Source organism: Solea senegalensis, linkage group LG16 (genome assembly GCF_019176455.1).
Source record: "Solea senegalensis isolate Sse05_10M linkage group LG16, IFAPA_SoseM_1, whole genome shotgun sequence".
Taxonomy (NCBI): Eukaryota; Metazoa; Chordata; class Actinopteri; order Pleuronectiformes; family Soleidae; genus Solea; species Solea senegalensis.
Genome location: NC_058036.1, coordinates 17,409,224 through 17,426,876, shown reverse-complemented (window position 1 = coordinate 17,426,876; position 17,653 = coordinate 17,409,224). Strand labels below are relative to the sequence as shown.

The window sequence follows — 17,653 nt, the reverse complement described above, 5'->3', positions numbered from 1 at the left end:
TGTAAAAGTTAGGTAAAGTTAAGGTTTCTGTGATCGAATCTGAGGACACATTCATGACAGATTGGATGGATGTGATATGATTTTTGAGGGTGGATGATAATACCAGATCTGAATGGTGTCTTGATCACATTCAAACTGAATGAATTGTTGTATTTAAATCTCTAAATCTTTTAGACTGATTCCTAAAACAGGAATCGCCGAGTGCATAATGAGCACAGCATCACAAACTCGGGCTGAGACGTGCTGTTTATCTTGGAAGTGAACTCCATCGAGTCTGCACCGCACAGGGTAGAGTAAATAGTACATGTGAGCACAATGGTGAGACTTGATCAAAGGGAGTGAAGCGGTCCTAATAGGGCAGCAGAGGTGTGCTGTGGGTGGGGTGACCTAGGAAGGGTTTTTGAAGTAGTTGCAGAAAGTCAAACAATTTCCATTTATGTTCATATTTTCTTTCGTTTACTGAACAATCTTTTCAGAGAATTGTTTAACTTGATTCTGCCCACTCTAAAATCAGCTTTGTTGTACTGTTGTCAAATATAAAGGTATGCTCATATTTATGAGCTAATTATAACACTCACATACTGAAGGAAAACAGTCTAAAACACAATTGTATCATGAAAGCGAAGCATAGCGGAACTTCTCATGAACAACAATGTAGAATGGACTTAACAGTGAAGTAGGAAATATCTTCTGACTCTTTTTACCTTTTAAGATTATCTTTAGATTTTGTGTATTTTTCTTATGTTGTTCAATTGTATTTACTGACCCACTAACTTTAAAAAAACCCACATAAATAAAATAAAAGACTTAATGAAATAATCAAACAATTAGATCCAATATCAAAGACTTGTTATCTTTTGAGAACTTTGAGAAGACTTTCCTCTGAACCTTTAATAGACAAAGGAAGCAGTGATACATTTCTTTTTACTCACACAGTGCTGCCGAGTAAATCTGTTCCAGAGTGAACCGCTTTCACTGGCCCTTGGGTCATAGCGACAGAGTGACGTACTTTAGGGTTCAGTGTTAAGCAGTCTCTGCCGAGCATCCTGGTGGCCAGGTTCAGATTGGTCAACTGTGGGCAGAGGAGAAGACTTTTAACCAAAAACACACACGACAAATTAAATAATTACACTTGTCATCCTTCCACAGGATGTTGTTAGTATTCAGTTGCAACAACATCAACGTTAAATCAGATTTTAAATCAGGAAAGCAGTAAAAATCTGTAGTGATTATGTGTTTTCTTCCCTCCTACATCAGCTACTTTATTCCCCTGTATATGGTGCTTGTCTGAAATGTACACACGGCACATGGCACTGCTAGTCTCCACTCTGCACTAAATCCAGGTGGTCCCTTCCCCTGACCCACTACCCCCTCCCCCCCAAACCTCCATCCTTAACAGAATCAGTTATTATGACTCGTCAGCTGTTTACAACCACATCAGCACTTCTGCAGCGACTGCACCTCCGCAATCGCCATGGGAACTGTGCTTTGCTGCTGTAATCGAATGTAAGAATTAATCATACTGATCTGGTGTTTTATTTACTTTATTTCTTGCCGGGTAGCACTAAACGTCCAATGGGAAAACTGTAAAGCTGCCAAGCCTTGTACAGCGTGAAAAATGTGTCAGCACAGATGTTACACAGCTACAGCCTTAAGTTACTTATTGCTGTAGACTGGGTGTACTTTTAGAAACTGCTTGTTGTGAAGTGAGGAAATGAAAACGTGTACTGTATATGAAAATACTAAATGCCATAAATCATTTAGGCATCATTTTTTGAACACTATGTGTAATTACATAATGTAAATAAATAATTATTTACCACATAAACCCAATATACTGTGTATTGTATAACATTTGACACCAGTATGTGGCCTAGCACGAGAGTGAATAATTACTAGAAACTTAGAGGTCAACTTGTGTAGCAGGGTGATGTTTCTGTTTACAAAGGTCTCCGTTCAGTTCAGCGATGATTTAATGACTTCAGATCTGAGCCCTGACATTCTAAATGTACCTTCAAGTGCAAAACACTGCACTGTTTCACTCTGAAAAATAAACTGCCGCTGCCATGGCCCGTGATTAACTATTCATAGGAAATACAGCAAACACCTTTGTAGAACACACAGAATAAAGTACAGTCAAAGAGAAGCCATAAAAAAACTGCAGTCTGTGTGGTCTGGTGCCATCACAAAAAACTTTTGACAGAAAAAAAAACAAAAAAAAAACCTGCTAGGCAGAGGAGGAGGGAGGAGAGGTTGTAGGGCTCCTTGTGCCAAATGACAAACCTTTGGGGAATATTGGAGAAGGTGGTGATGGAGCCTGTGAAGCTGCCGCTCCCCCCACTCAGTGCCAATTTGCCACATTCCACTATTTATAGGCATCAATTACCTCAAAAAAAGTGGTTGCTTCTTAAGTATCAACAGAAATCACTCCCCCATGGTGCATCTGATAATGAGACCTCACACAGAGCCGAGGCTTGATGCGGCTCGCCACTAGGGCCAGTCGGCTTCAAACCCCTGCCTCCAGAGTCACCCCTGCACCAACCCCAGCCCACAGGCTGCAGGCAAGCTGAGGGCTGAAGGGAGGAAGGTGAGAGGCGGTAAGAGGCAGCAGACCCTCCGGCTCCAACAGGTCTGCAGAGGGGAACGAGCAGCTAGACGCCGCGCATCGGCACAGTGTCAGAGCCAGGTTTACACATCAACAAAGAGGAATATCAGAGACCTCACAGTGAGAGACTACTAGAGAGGGGCCAGATTCCTCTTCCGCTCATGAAATGTAACAGATTTACATTACAGTTGCTTCATAACTCAAGCTGTTTATTCAAACACTGTGAAACTTCCTGCTCCTGGTGGGCATAGGTTGTCAGCTCGGTGGGTTGCAGAGGGTGAAAATATAAACAACTCACGTGCTGTGTTAGCAGGTTGATGTGGCTGGAGCTGGCATACTGGTGAGCAACCTGCTTGTCAGCCAGATTTTGCAGGGCTGAAATAAAGGCCTGCTGGTTGGACTGAGCTTGGGCAGACAGGGAGGTTAACTCCTTCAAGGTCCCCAGTGAGTTTGACTTCAGCTTACTGGAACTGCTCCTTCTGTTGACTGAAGATTATAACATGAATTAACAACATTAAGATGCAGATGTCAGTTCAAGGTCTGAATGGAGTAAATGACTTTACCTTGACCTGCAGATATGGGCCTTGAGAGCTTCTGACTATAGATGTGCGTTGCACTCGGGATGGACGAGGCTGCCCCGGCACCGGATGTGGGTGAGGTAAAAGACTGAATCCTCCTGAGCCCCTGGGTCGGTTGCCCAGTCGAGACTGTGCAAGAGCCAGAGGACGCAGCTGTCCACATCGTTCTCGGGGGCTGCGTTAGCACTGGGGCCGAGGTGTACGCAGGAGGGTCACAGAGAGCTTCGGTGTGGCAGAACTGAGACTTTGCCAGTGATTGTGCATAGGATGGCGGCTGGGGGGGCGGCGGCGGTGGTGGACAGTGAAGGGGGAGGGATTCAGGAGCAGGAGAGCAGTGTTGCACATGAACATGTGTGCAGTCTAAAGTCTCAGGAAAGCCAGAGCAGTGCTGAGACGCCTGGACATCTGGCTGGGCTTTACTCAGTCTAACCACTGTCTGTTGTTCTCCAGACGGCGCACGTACAGAAGGTTGTCTCTCCGTGGCCTTGATGTCTAGGTCACTGCTGACTTTCCCTGCGGAGAGTGAGGACTCTGAAGCGCTGGAATCTTCGTTGGCCACAGACAGAGCTGTTCAAAGGACGAAAGAAGCCAGAGCCCTGTTATCATGAGTTAGCCATTCCTCGCCTCTGACACACATTTGTTTTCCTCCAAAGAGTGCTAATCATTTGAAGCTGACCTTCTCTTCACCCCCAGATGACTCAATCCTTCTATTATCTTTTTTTTCTTTTTTGCAAATGTCACAATTCCTGTTTACAGTGCTTGAATGATAAAATATTAAACATAAACCAGACCTAGGGTAACAAAAATAAGGGAAAAAAAGGATGGAAGGAACTCACTTTTGGAATTCTCACAGTTGCCAGAATCTCCTCTCACATTTATTTCACGATCATCTTTCTTAACACTCTTGACTTTTGTTCCGAGGAAGACGGTGGCTGATTTATTTTTCTGAGTGTAGAATGTCAGTATTTCCTCCAGATCATTTTCACTGGGAGTGGAAACAGGAGATAAATGCATGTGGCAGATTGAGATCACTCAACACACTCAACACTCGGTAGCATATACTGTATAAGTTCAGAGGTAAAGGGCCAAAACCCTGAACAATGGTATACGTTCCAGCCAATTCACTAACCTTGCAGCGCTGATGTACTCGTGAAATACACTGGGGTTTATGCAACGCTCCTCTTTGCTTTTCTCCTGGTTTTTCATCATATGATCAGTTTCCTGTATTGTGTTGAAGACACAAAAAAAGAGAGCAGATTATATGTGTTGTGCAAACTATTTCCAGATAAACATAAACCGTGTGATTATGTTTTTAAAAAGGGGATGCAGAAATTAAACCACCTAAGAAAATTCAAGCACACTGGGGTGAGCCAACACTCAAAGTTTTTATTCGTGATATAAAGTAGTAATAATAGTGCAGAAGTTTTTTCTTTTCCCTTTATTCATAAAAACGAGCCATGTGAACTTTGAACTGTGTATTAACATATTTCACAAATTCAATTCGATTTTAAACATTTTGAGCACTTGTTGATCCGGCGTGTTTATATAGTTCATCAGATTGTCAAGGTTGTACAGGGGGAAAAAAGGATATAAGACACTCTATATTACACATTCTTATCATAGTAATGGGGGAAAAAGCAGCTGAAATGCTCCTGTGTTCTAATAGGTTCTAAACATAAGTTATTTGCCTCATCCTTTGCACTCCTTGCCTCTCTTTTACACACAAAAAAGGTTGGCAAGAAATGAAGTGTAATTAAATTGTTAAACCGTTACGCAGAATTTAATTGCTTGTAATTTGAACTCTTTTACTGTCTCTACCTTTTACCTACCAACGCAATCGTATATCCGCTCTTTGCATTCTCTCCAACAATTATAAAAATCACTGTGTGACAATGGGTACCTTATTGTACCAGTGAATAAAATCCCCTAGCTGGTGGGACAGGATGCGTCTACGGTCTTGGAGCGGTAACTGGCGACTGGGCAACGCCACCTTAATGTCTTCTTGAAGGTTACTCGCCGCTCTTCTCAGAAAACGAATCACCAGCTCCTGTGCGGACAAAGTAAACACACAGTCTCAGGATCATCCATTCATCGTGCCACAATTATTCCATATGCATGTATCTGTGTGTGTGCTAGAGATCAGCCTGAGACCATATTCATCCCCCCCCCCCAAAGGTTTATGGTCACTGATGATGACAACGTAGACTTTCCAGTGCAGCCACAACTGCCTTGTACATATTTCAGCTACAGCCAGGGTACAGATGAGTAACAGAATATTAATCAGTATAAAGAGAGGGAAAATGTTTCAGGATTTCCCACTCAGTGTCCATTTATTAGGAAAAAGCGGATTTAAAATGATCATTTTACCATTTGGTCATTGTCTTTTTCTGGCCAAGATGGTATGGCGCTCGCTCTGCTCTCTGCAAACAGTCTTTGCTGGACTCGCTGAAGGTACGAGGAAAAGGCCATCCTGGCCTGCACCTTGCTACAGAGGACATGTAGAAGAAAAAAAAAAGAGGAAGAAAAAACAGGAAAACCATTATGAAAGGTTCTGTAAAGGTGAAAACATTAGGGCGAAAAAGAAGCAACAGCAAACATTATGTAGTAAGTTTTCAGCCGGTTTGGAAACAGTGAGAACATCTGTTCCAACAAAGTGCATTATTATACTCCATTCCAATTTTGTCACATTATCCAGGAAAAGTGAGACAACAAAAACAGGTACAATGTGTATCACTTTCAGCCAGAGGTTGTTGAAACACAATGTTTCTTGTCCTGATTAACGGTCTTCAAGGCTCAGGTAAACCTAGAGTGAGAACTGTCAGAACATTGTCGTCGGGGAAAAAAAGAAGAAGCTGTCAGACAAGAAGAATGATATGCTGTACTATAATTTCTCTGCTTCATACACAGTCTTGGCAGGCACTGCGGAATTTCTGCAAACTCAGACTTGTTATTGTAATTCCTCCTGAAATTATAATCGCAGGCACACTTCTGCAATTGACAAGAGAAGAGATCTTTGCTGCGCGTCCGTAAACACGCAGCATACCGCACATACTGTACTGTGAGCGTTTGCATTATTTTCAAAATTGAGACCATTCCAAAAGCATTATTTGATTTTCATGGATTTATGGATTTATTCCTCTTCCACTTTAAGTGTCAGTGAATGCAGCACTGTGAGTTCATCTGGGTGTAATCATAAACGGTCTACCACTTAAATTTCAAAGTAGTCGATTGGATGTTATCAAATATTACTCAGACCAGATACATTTAATCAGTTGTGATTCATTTATTAAACATACATCTGCTATTCAAAATAATATTAGGAGTTAACTCCCATCTCCAGTGTAATGTATACTGTTTATTTATTTGTTTCTTTAGATCTTTTGTTTTAAAACTGTTAATTCCAACTGAAAGTGTTTATAAAACTGTGGTAGTTGCAATGTCCCTTCATTATTCATTCAAGCTTGTTATGCCATGTTATCTCTGCTCAGTGAACAGTTGTTAATTTCTGTGACACACTTTTGAATTGGAACACAAATTGAATTGGATTTGGGGCCACACGGCAGAACACTGGCGAGCACTGTTGCCTCACAGCAAGAAAGTTGCCAGTTTCGAGTCATTCCAATCCTGGTTCGACCGGCAGCCTTTCTGTGTGGGTTGCATGTTCTCTGTGTGTGTGTGTGTGGGTGTGTGGTTGGGTTTTCTCTGGGTACTCCTGTAGTCCAAAAACCTGCTGAGGTTTACTGGACCCTGTAATTTGATTGTAGGTGTGAATGTGAGAGTGAATGGTAGTTTGGCGAACTGTCCAGCGTGTACCTCACTTTTTGCCCTATGTCTGCTGGGACTGGCTCCAGACCCCTGTAACCCTCATGTGGAGGATAAAGTGGTGGACAATGAACGAATGAATGAATGAATTGGATTTGAATTTGACTGGTTCGCCAATAGTATGTCATCTTTTTAAAACTGGGTCGCCATATAAATAGTTTTGGAAACAGTTTTAAGACCACACTGATGAAAATTTGGTAAACATAACCCCAGAGTCCTTTTGCTGAGGACTTTCTCCTTGGTGAAAAAGAGAAAGATTGGAGGAGACAGAAGAAAATTGAGTCAGGGAGGAAGATGATCACAGCAGCCAACCTGAGCAGCAGCCCAGAATGCAGACTGACCTGAGGTCCCAACCCCGCTGAAGGATGTTGAGCAGGTTGACTCTGGGCTTGGCAGAGTGTGTCGCTGCCTCTGAGTTGGACAGAGCCTCACCATGGCAGCGCTCCAGTGGTGTGGCCACTTGTTTTACTTGCTCTGCTACCAAAGCCTTATGTGAGACTGGCGAGAGAAGTTGTTTCCCCTTCTTTTTTTCCTCCCGATCGCAGTCCTCTCCCTCCTGACTGCCGCTCTCCGTCGAGGAGGCCTTGGACTCCTTCCCTGAGGTATGCAGCGTTGCAAGGAAAGACAAATGTCAGTTGCATCGTTGGCATTTCAGAGCAGTGACACGTATACACTCAAAATAGGCTTTTTATTGTTGCTGCAATGAAATGAGATCATTCAGAGTCATATTTGGCCAACCTCACCATGACACAGGGGAGTTATTTATTGGAACCAAAAGCGTATTAGTGTGTGATGTTATCCCACTTAGCTACGCTCGTCTCAGTTTCAGAAAAACAGCGTTTTGCTAAAACGAAGCAGAACACATCAGGCCTACCCGCTTTTTTTTTCCCCGCAGCAGAGCGAAGAGTCAGGTGGCGCTGTCTCCTCTTACGTGCCTCGAGAGACAGCAGTTTCCTCTCGTACTGGACAACGTGACAGCGATGGACGCCGTCCACCTGCAGCTGCAAATTCCCGTTCACATTCCTGCGAGACAGAACAGGACATGGAAAACAATGGTTATAACGACAACAATAAAACATTTATACACACAGATATCCGCAACAAATGCAGAGCACCTTTCAGCACATTTTCTGACTAAAGCCAGTTCTGAGAAGAATTAGTACGGTTAAGTAGTTCAACCAGAACTTGGCATGAGCAACACGGTGGTGATGGTCCAAAGGAGAGAGAGAGAGAGAGAGAGAATAAAGGGCAAACAATAACAGCAACTGAAATCTGAAAGAAACTTCTTTCTAATCGGAAAACCTTCCAAACCGAAGATGGAAAAGTCATAGAAGGGCTCAGTTGGGGGCCAGATCCCAGATCTGTGGTTAAAACCTGAAAGTCCACACTACTTCAACTCACATGAATGCATATTCTATTAAAATAAAAAATAAAGACCCAGTTCAACTTTAACTGTTTGCCCTCCTTCCCCACAGTGCGTTCCAGAGCACACTGGAAAAGTTGACAGTGCGTCATCTTTTCAGCTGTTCCCCTCACCTATTCAAGACCAAACAAACGTTAGACTCCGACCGCTTCCACAAACTGATGGAGAGATTTATTCCCCAATCTCGACCACAGTGGAAATGCTTACCTTCCATGGAAAAGTCTGCTCGCCAACATGTAGTTCATTGATGTCTTGGACTCCAGATATCCACTGAGAGAAAGAAGATAATACGCAAATTACAATAATCATAAAGGCAGTGGCCCCAATGAGCCTTGACCACTCTACTTTGTGGCAAATGTGTTAAAATGAGGGCTTCTGTGATATAGCGACTCTGGACGCAATCACTATTACATACACCATAATTTGCCCAGACCCCTCAATAACATGCTGCTAAAAATGCCACAAAATCCCCGCTGCTTGCAAAGCCATGGATCTAATCAAGCAACAAATCCTCATATCGGAATATGAAATGTAAGCACAAAAAAAGGATTTCCTCTCTAAATTTCTACAATTAGTCGCCGCGGGTTATGAGCCGTTCTTGGAACGTTGAAATAATGTGTTCCAAAAACAAACAATCTGGTAGTTCAGTTAGAGGAGTCATATGGGCTGGTTTTGGCCATCGATGACATCAATATATCACATCTACTTTTATTAAAGAACAATGTTAATATTGGAAGAAATTATAGACCAACACCCCCTCATTACAAGTGCTCCTCGTTGGCAAAGCTTACCTATAGAGCGCCCATGTTTCTGCAGTGGGAAAGATCCTAATAAAGCCTCCTCGTCTTTCATACTCCTCCTTTATCCTTCTCAGCACCTTGATCTATATTTGTAAAAAAAACAAAAAAAAACAACAAAAAACAATAACTGAAATTGTGTGTTTCAGACGACACACTTTTTCGACTGTTTTACTATGCTGTTTTTTCGGCACAACCAAGGCAATCTGATGAACAATTTCTTTCATTTTCACCAACTATATAAACACACCTGAGTAAAAAGTGCTAAAAAAATCAGACTCAATATGGGAAATTTGGAAATATGTCACAGTTCAAAGTTCGCTTGGCTCGTTTTTATGAACAAAAAAGAAAAGAAAAATGGTCTCATTTGTGACATCTGCACAATTATTGCTACTTTGTATCACTATATAAATTTGACTCAACAACAATGAAAAAAAACACATTTTTTAAAGCCTGAATATGTGACCTATAAACACACACCTCCAGGATGTCCATATTAGGAGTTGTGTATTATTCCCATGGCAAATTACCATGGGTGAACGTTGGTGCCAAATTTGAAAGGAATCACAATCACAAGACAAAAACATGCACAGTTATGTTGGCCTTTGACATACTTAAATCAGGTCAACCTTGTTTTTAAAAATGTCACCTTGATATGCAAAACATAAAAATGACCTTTAATGACCAAATAATAATCAGTTCATCTGTGAACGTTACAGAATCTGAAGGGATTATCTGGGGATTTTGTTCAAAGGACTAAAAAAAAAAGTGTCACAGTGCCCTTAACCTTTGACAACCAAAATTAAATCACTTCATCCTCCAGTCCAACTGAACACTTAAAACTAATTTGAAGATATTCCCTCAAGATGTTCCTGAGATCATGCTTACAACAATGGGATGGACCCAGAAACAAAATGGCTCCAGCTACTGGCTGTTGCTAGGTGTGGAGAAATAAAAATAACAAATAGACACTGAAATAGACACGGCTTAATGTATTTTCGGGATCCCATAATATCTTCATTTAGCAAACTCACACACATCATGTTCCACATCGCCGTTAGTAAGACCTCACCTCCTCGGCAGTCAAGCTCAAAGTGCTGTCCCCTTGACCTTGTTTAGCTCCTTCCTTCTCTCTTGACCCGTCTGTCTCTGGGTTACTGGCAGACGCAGCCTTCTGTTGTTACAAGGGGAAAAGAGTGGAAACAAAAATCCTGTCAAGGAATTATGATTTTTAAAAGGAGTAACAAAAATACCCTCTTCTCTCCTCGCACTGTCACATAAATTGGAACATTTTTGTTCCACACTGGCATTCCTGGCGGTTGCTCCGCTGCATGCATGCATGATCGGAGTGAGATTGACAACTTTGGCATGGATGCAGGAACTTGGGCCAGACAGTGAGGCGCAACCCCATGGGATCATATACAGAATTTTTCATCTAAATAGCAGGGGGATTACATTTAATTTGTCTGACACGGCTGGGGGGGATACAACGTGAGCCAAGAAGTGACAAGGCCTAATCCCACTGAAAACGTCTCAACTGTTGCCCCCTAATCAAAGTAAAGAGAGAGGACAGGTTCACTGTAGGCACATGGAAATCTTCAACAACCTCTGTGACAGTGCTGGCTTAGTGCTGGGCTTGTGTGGGGTTAAATAACACCGCCTCTGTGCAGCAGATACTGCAGTATCTGAAGCACTCGCTCACCAAAGCCACTTTGCTGCTAATGTAATGAGAATTCTATTAAAATACAGCATTAGGATCAATATATGCCATCTGTCTGCCACCATGAAAGTAATTGCCACACAATCAAATAAGCAAAAAGCAGAAAGCAATTTCTTACCCGTAATGTAAGAGGCATTAAGGAATTGCAAGGGGGAGAAAAAGGGCAAAAGAAGATTAATATTTTCGGGAGTCAGAAGAAAACTTACCACTCGGCTGTGTGCGGCGGCGGCGGCGGCTGTCGGTGCAGAGAGTGGTTTCTAAAGAAGCAGTGGGTGAAGACAATGAGATGTGGGGGAGCACCAGAATGAGGCTAGATTATATTAGATCCCACACCGGGAAAATCCACTTGTTACAGCAGCAAAAAGGGGGAAAAAAAATCAACTTATTTATCGTGTTTATCCTTTATTAGGGATGTAAACATGACCATTTAAACTTCATGAAGTTGTATACTGCCTAACAACAATGACACATTTGAACTGTGTGTTCTAACAGGCCCTTTGAACAATATAAGGTGGAGCAGTAATCTGTCTGATTTAGTAATCTCTCCGCAGCGGACCCTGTGCCAAATCTGTGTGCAGTAGTCGAGCGGCGGGAGCCAAGTGCATTAGCTGTTTTCGGCATCATTAGGTAACAAGGCCTGTAGAGAGCATTAGTCACTTGATTAGAAATGATAAAACAATAAGACACAGAGAGTAGCTCTTACGATCTGATGTCACTAAAACACTGTAATTTCATTAGCAGTTGTTTTGCATTACAGTGGATTTTCCATGAGGGTAAGAGCGCGGCGCTCAGTGACAGTGGCAGGAATGCACTGTGAGAAACAAAAAATGAATGTTTCACAAGGAAGGGTGACTCAGTGCATGCGTGCGTGTCACAGTACCTGGGCTCTGGAGCCTGCTGGGTGTTTGAGGCTGGGGTCCAGGGTGATGCGGTCAGTGCGTGGCTGTTTCAATAACGGGTCCTGACACACTAAGCCTGTGGGGGGCACAAAACATAAGGGGGTTCTATCAGGAACATCAGATTATAACGGTCAACTGTGTCCAGAATATACGACCTGTTACGACCCCAGGGTCGGTCTCTCTTTACTTGTTTCTGTCCCTCTCTTTCTGTGTGTGTGAGTGAGTATGATGCTTTATTGACTGGCCGTGTGGTGTCTAGGTGAATCCTGGCAGGTAACTAATCTAGCACAGGAAGGTTCCACTATAACAGGCCCTGATCATCATAGCTAAAGTGGACTTCATTTGAACCACTCACAGCCAGACTACCAGCAGACATGGCATACTTTGTTTTTTTATTAAACCTTTTAAAATTGTTTGTTTTATGTGTTGTTGGTGGTTTGGGAGGTGGGAATCTCTTTATTTATATTGCACCCAGGTTTTTTCCCAAGACCTGGATGTAACACTTTTTGTATTTTAGAAAAGGCCCTTTATATTTATTTTAGGGAAATGGATGATGTTTCTATGGCAGCAGAAACAGATAAATCAGCCAGAGCATGTGTTTTGCATTTTTATGCTTAAAAAGACTGACATCCTCTCTGGTATAGGGCCACCATAGTTCCCAGTGTGCATGTAAAAGGGAGGCACCAAGTCTTCTGTTTGTGTCGTCCATTAGATGACACTACTTTAAGCATGTCTCACTGAAACAATGACATGTTTGCAGTCAAATCTTTCAAGACTGCAAATTAAGAAATGTTTTACTACAGTCATGCTCACTGCTGCTCAACATTATGTGTGTTGCCCCGTGTATGACTTGTGCTGCAGATATACAACTTGACTAGATTTGACTTGATGTGGCCCACTGACATGGTTCCTCGCTCAGAGGCATAGTTTGACAAGAGTAGTAAGCATGAGTCACTTTGTTGCGGAGATTTGGCAAACGATTGGTATCACTCTTCCTGTGTCTGAATCTTGACTGCACGACTGTAACACTGCAGCCTGCGAGCATAGCATAGCATGAAGAATGGAAAGGCAGGAACAGTTATTCAGGCTCAAATTTACTGTGACATTCGCTGCCTAGCGACGGCTCTTGAGCTCATTAATAGAAGCTAATAAAATGCTTTCCAAAAGCACTTCTGTTTTTTCTTATTTGTTGAAATCCTCTTCACGTCCTGTTAGCCATCAATAAAAATATTTGTCTGGAAAAAATCTGGTGTTTGTAGCCCTCACAGTCTTTATATTGAGCTACACGGACTGACTACAGGCTGCAGCCTCATCCTGTTTATGTGCTGACAGACATGACAGTGGTTTCTTGCTGTAACTCTTTGCCAGAAAGCAAATAGATACATTTCCCAAAATGAGTACAGACGGAGAAAGGAGATACATTTCCCTTCACTAGCCCACTATTTGGAATTAAAATGGTAATTCACACCCTATCGATAGGATTTAAATCTATGACTGCTTATCAATTCCCACAGAGTGAGCAAGTGAAATGTGACAGACATGCACTATATTTATGTCGTACTGTGCAGTCACTTCTTGGCTGAATCCAGTCTATTGACAGCTCGGAGCTGCGGGCTATTTGTTTTACCTCATACGAGCCGTCAGAAAGAGAATGGGGCTCCTGCCGTGCAATTATCACAAACACGGGCGACAAAAGACCTTTGACAGCTACGTATATACAGGCAGGGAAAATGAATGCTAATGGAATGCTGTCATTATTTACTGGGATCTGGGATGCGGCCCAAGTGTTATCAGCCAACAGCCGACTTGGTACATAATAGACGTGCTATGTTTTGCATGCCACTGCTCATTCCTAACCCCCCCCAACCCTGTCGTAACCTCGCTGCCCAAAGATAACTAGCAATTTAGGATTATACTCTTTCATTAACTGAGCCGGAGGGGAAGGTTTCAGGCCACAGCATGGCCTGAAACCTGTGACATACAGTACGCACACACAGAGACTCACACATATAATGGCCAGTTATTTAACATCATTAGGCTGAAACCAGAGAGGGGGACCCACAGTGTTGTGGTAATTACTAAGAAGTCCACAGGGGCAATAATGGTTCCATACTAGAGCTTTAATATTATGTTACATCTACAAGGATGAAGCACATTCTCATGTGTGCATATGTGGTGATAGTGGTCAGGTTGTGAGATTCTTCTTGGTTCAGTCTTGTGCATGAGAATTCGATGATTAAAAAGGGAGGAAACCTAACACAGACACACCTGAACACTGGTCTATAACAGTATTCACCTCTGCCTCAGGGGGAAGGTATTTTTTTTGCTAAATATTGCTTTATTTGACATGTAGGATCCAGTTTCTCAAAAGGGCTTAATAACTACAAAACAACGGAGGCCTCTGTTGACAATTTTGTCTGCACGTCATTTAGAAAGTTAATTAATCAAGGCTGCGGTTTGTTCTCTCAACGCGGCGGCTCCCATTATAAAGCCATACACCTATTTTTGGCACTTTGTGCAAACTCAACAAGTGGAATGCAGGAAAAACCTTAGGCATTAGACAATAGAAGACTGTCTCCGGCAGCTTGAAACGTGCTGCTCACAAGAACAAGCCACTTAAGCCTTCGGAGAGAAAGTGGTGAATTAAACGCAGCATAATTACACAGCGCTATTCATTTAATCAAAATCTCACATCTCTGTCCAATTTATATATTTGTTAATCTCACTCTTGTCAGATAAGTCATTATTTTTCAATAATATTTTGTTACTCTGACATTGTGTATGAGTAATTTCTGCATTTTCCTAGGCAGTTTCAATTAATCCGTTAAGAGACGACAAACTATGCGGCGGTTAGTAAATGTTAAGTGTTCCTACTTATTCAATGTACTTTGTTTCAGCCTATGAATGGTAATCTCTTGGGAACCCGGTGGAAGATGTATTAAGTTTAGTGTTTAAGCACGCACGCATGCACTCACCCACAAGCGAAAACATGTCTGCAATCATGCTGGCCTTTATCTTCAGATCCAAGGGCGTATCACTGTAAATAAAAGCATGTCAAAAGAATTAAACAAAGGAGCAAATACAAAAATGACAAAACTCACATTCACAATGTAAAACAAACAGCACCAGCTATTGTAAGACGGTACATGTTTGTTTGTTTTTAAAGCTTTTTTGTTTGTCTAAACTGGCTAAAAGCAACATTTTGTCAACCATGTACAGCACAAACTGAGTGCGAGGGCCATTTCCCTCACTGCTGCTGTGACCAGCCTCGAGAAAACCAGCAACAAGTCGGATAAACAAAGAAAAATCAAGTTTGAGTGATTTTCGTTTTTTACAGAATATACAAGTTGAAATCACAAAGAAGCCACTCTTTAAATCACAGTATTGGGAACCAAATCCAAGTTGGCAGTGTGCTGATACCACATTCGAGTGCTTTTGTGGTTTTTCCCGGCCAATCGGCTGCACGTCAACGAGGAAAAACACGGCTACTTTCTATGCAGCTGCAGAAAAACTAAATCGTAGCTGTTACAGCGCGAAACATCTTAACGAAGATAGACGCAAATTTTGATTACAGTGGAAGCAAGAATTCTTTCAAAACAACAAATCAAATCGTGTAATAATCGAGAGTGTCACTCACCAGGCCAGGGAGGGAGAGAGGTTCACCTCCAACAACCAGGGTTTGAGGTTGGAGTCAATGAGCACATCAAAACCATACAGCTCTGTAGAGGGGAAACAGGAAATTAATCAAAAGGTTTTCGCCGCAGACTGGGAAGTCGACAGAGAGAAAGAGAGAGAGAGAAGTAGAAACCTCTGTGATCTGCTTACTGAAAATAAAGGATGAAGGGTATCACAGTCACAAACATTTCCAGTGTTTCTATCACAGCCCCATTATATGTGGCACTTGGCGACATGGTGTCTTTCTCTCTGCTCCTCATTACACGCACGTTATAAATCCAATCACTCAAGAACGAGACAGTCAACCATGTCTGCTACTGAGGGATCGGCTCGATTGCATTAACTAAGTACATACACATTTCGTCTGTCGTGAATCTGCTTATGTAAGATGGAAGATCAAAAACCCAACTGTGGCTGTGAATATTTTCGTACGTATAGTCAATCATCTGCTCATGGCTGGGAACGTTGGGCAGTCTACATATTGTCACTATACATTAAAAAAGAAGGGCAGCACTCTAACGACTACCAGGAAAAGTTGCCCCCCCCACCACCACCACCCCTTATCGTACACTGTGACCAAGTTAAGGAAATAAATATGAACTGAATCACTGTATAATTTCTAAGAGTGACACAATAAAAGCGGTCAGGAGCTTTTTCTCTTGTTTCACAGACCGATATATAGCTCACTGTGTTCAGTTCTTTTTGTGTGTTCTGTGACAGCCTTCACACTGCTCTGGGGAGTGTCACCCAATAAGCCGACGACCCGCCGGCCCCAGCAGCAGCGTGCGGGAAGAACCACATTTATTTTACATGGGCAGGGCAAAAGAGCCCCAGCCATAGAGCCAGAAGAAAAATCCTTCTAATGGTACTTCAAAAGAACAGACTGTGTTGAGAATAGGGCGGGGGGGCAGAGGGGGCTTGGGAGTTTCAAAGCTGCCACAACCACCACTGTTTGTTCTCGCATCTCAGGTCAATGCCAGTGTCAAGCATACAAAAGCCAGCGTGACAGCGCTCAATGGCTCAATATAGCACTTGGTCGGATAACGTTGAGCAGGTCCAGTTCAACAGAACGAGGCTGTACATGGCGCTCTATATGCCTGAGACCAAATAAAGAAAGACAGTTAGATAAAGTCAAATAAAGTACTTTTCAAAGGGTGTTACATCTAATTATTTTCACTGCAAAATTGTATAAAAATAGATTGTGTTTGCGGCCCGACATGGCTATAGACACAGGTTTTATGATTTCCTGAAAGCCCTTCTTAAAAAACTTGATTTTAGGACTAGGACTTTAAGAAGTGCTAAATTCTGATGTGCTCACATGCTTACTTTTTAAGAGAACACTCCTTAGATTTGATTATCTGCATTTTTTTAAAGTAAAATCAACACTGTTTGGTTTCGATTTGGTTCAGCATGGGTGTAACTGCAAATTGCAGATTTGAAACTGAACTGATTAAAGTCAGGATGAACTTAAAAATACATTTCAACTGTCATCTTTAAATTATTTAACTTGTGATGATGGGTTGTATAAGGTTGTATAAAACACCCATATGCAAAGAGAGAGATAGACAGAGTGTGTGGTGTGTGTGCCATAAAACATTATACATTAGTCTTGGGGGATTCATTGGTTTTGGGCCTGCGGTGCTTCATCAGTGGCACCACAACAACAAGGAAAATGAGGGTGGGAGGTGTTACGCCACCTCACCAGCCCCCGACATGCAGACTCCATGTGCAGTGCATTTTCCCCCAATTAGGAGCAGATGCAGCTTCTGCCCCCAAAAACCATGCAAACCCACTCGCTGCTAGACACGTTTGTTCTGTGGCTCGACCGCTGCCGTGGGGGGTGGGGGGGAGCGCTGTTAAACGTGCCCGCAGAGAACCCACAACAAGCATCACAGACAAGGAGAGGGGAGGCGGCGAACATCGACAACACACCCATTAAAGAGGGAGGGAGGGAGGGAAGAACTGTGACAGAGAAAAGGGATGATGAAGAAGTTTGGGGTTTTTTTTTTTAAATCATTGGATGGGCGCTGTTGGAAACTTCACCACAAGAGACAAACGCCCAAAAACAATAATCTCCCCACCCTGGCCCACAACAACAACAGCAGCAGCACAAAGTATTCCCTTCATGTGTGTT

General features: G+C 42.5%; 1 protein-coding gene across 1 annotated transcript in view; it reads right to left on the bottom strand.

The window, feature by feature from the left end:
• ttll5 (tubulin tyrosine ligase-like family, member 5) overlaps window positions 1-17,653 on the bottom strand; it is a 44,464-nt gene that overhangs the window by 15,738 nt on the left and 11,073 nt on the right. The window contains exons 13-28 of the mRNA XM_044046994.1: window positions 15,482-15,563; window positions 14,820-14,881; window positions 11,826-11,920; window positions 11,152-11,202; window positions 10,298-10,399; window positions 9,220-9,311; window positions 8,636-8,698; window positions 7,880-8,028; window positions 7,347-7,602; window positions 5,551-5,668; window positions 5,084-5,230; window positions 4,313-4,404; window positions 4,020-4,168; window positions 3,169-3,750; window positions 2,904-3,091; window positions 933-1,072 (exon numbers count right to left, since the gene is read on the bottom strand). Of these exons, the coding sequence (XP_043902929.1) occupies window positions 933-1,072; window positions 2,904-3,091; window positions 3,169-3,750; window positions 4,020-4,168; window positions 4,313-4,404; window positions 5,084-5,230; window positions 5,551-5,668; window positions 7,347-7,602; window positions 7,880-8,028; window positions 8,636-8,698; window positions 9,220-9,311; window positions 10,298-10,399; window positions 11,152-11,202; window positions 11,826-11,920; window positions 14,820-14,881; window positions 15,482-15,563 (2,368 nt within the window). The remainder of the gene's footprint in view (window positions 1-932; window positions 1,073-2,903; window positions 3,092-3,168; window positions 3,751-4,019; window positions 4,169-4,312; window positions 4,405-5,083; window positions 5,231-5,550; window positions 5,669-7,346; window positions 7,603-7,879; window positions 8,029-8,635; window positions 8,699-9,219; window positions 9,312-10,297; window positions 10,400-11,151; window positions 11,203-11,825; window positions 11,921-14,819; window positions 14,882-15,481; window positions 15,564-17,653) is intronic.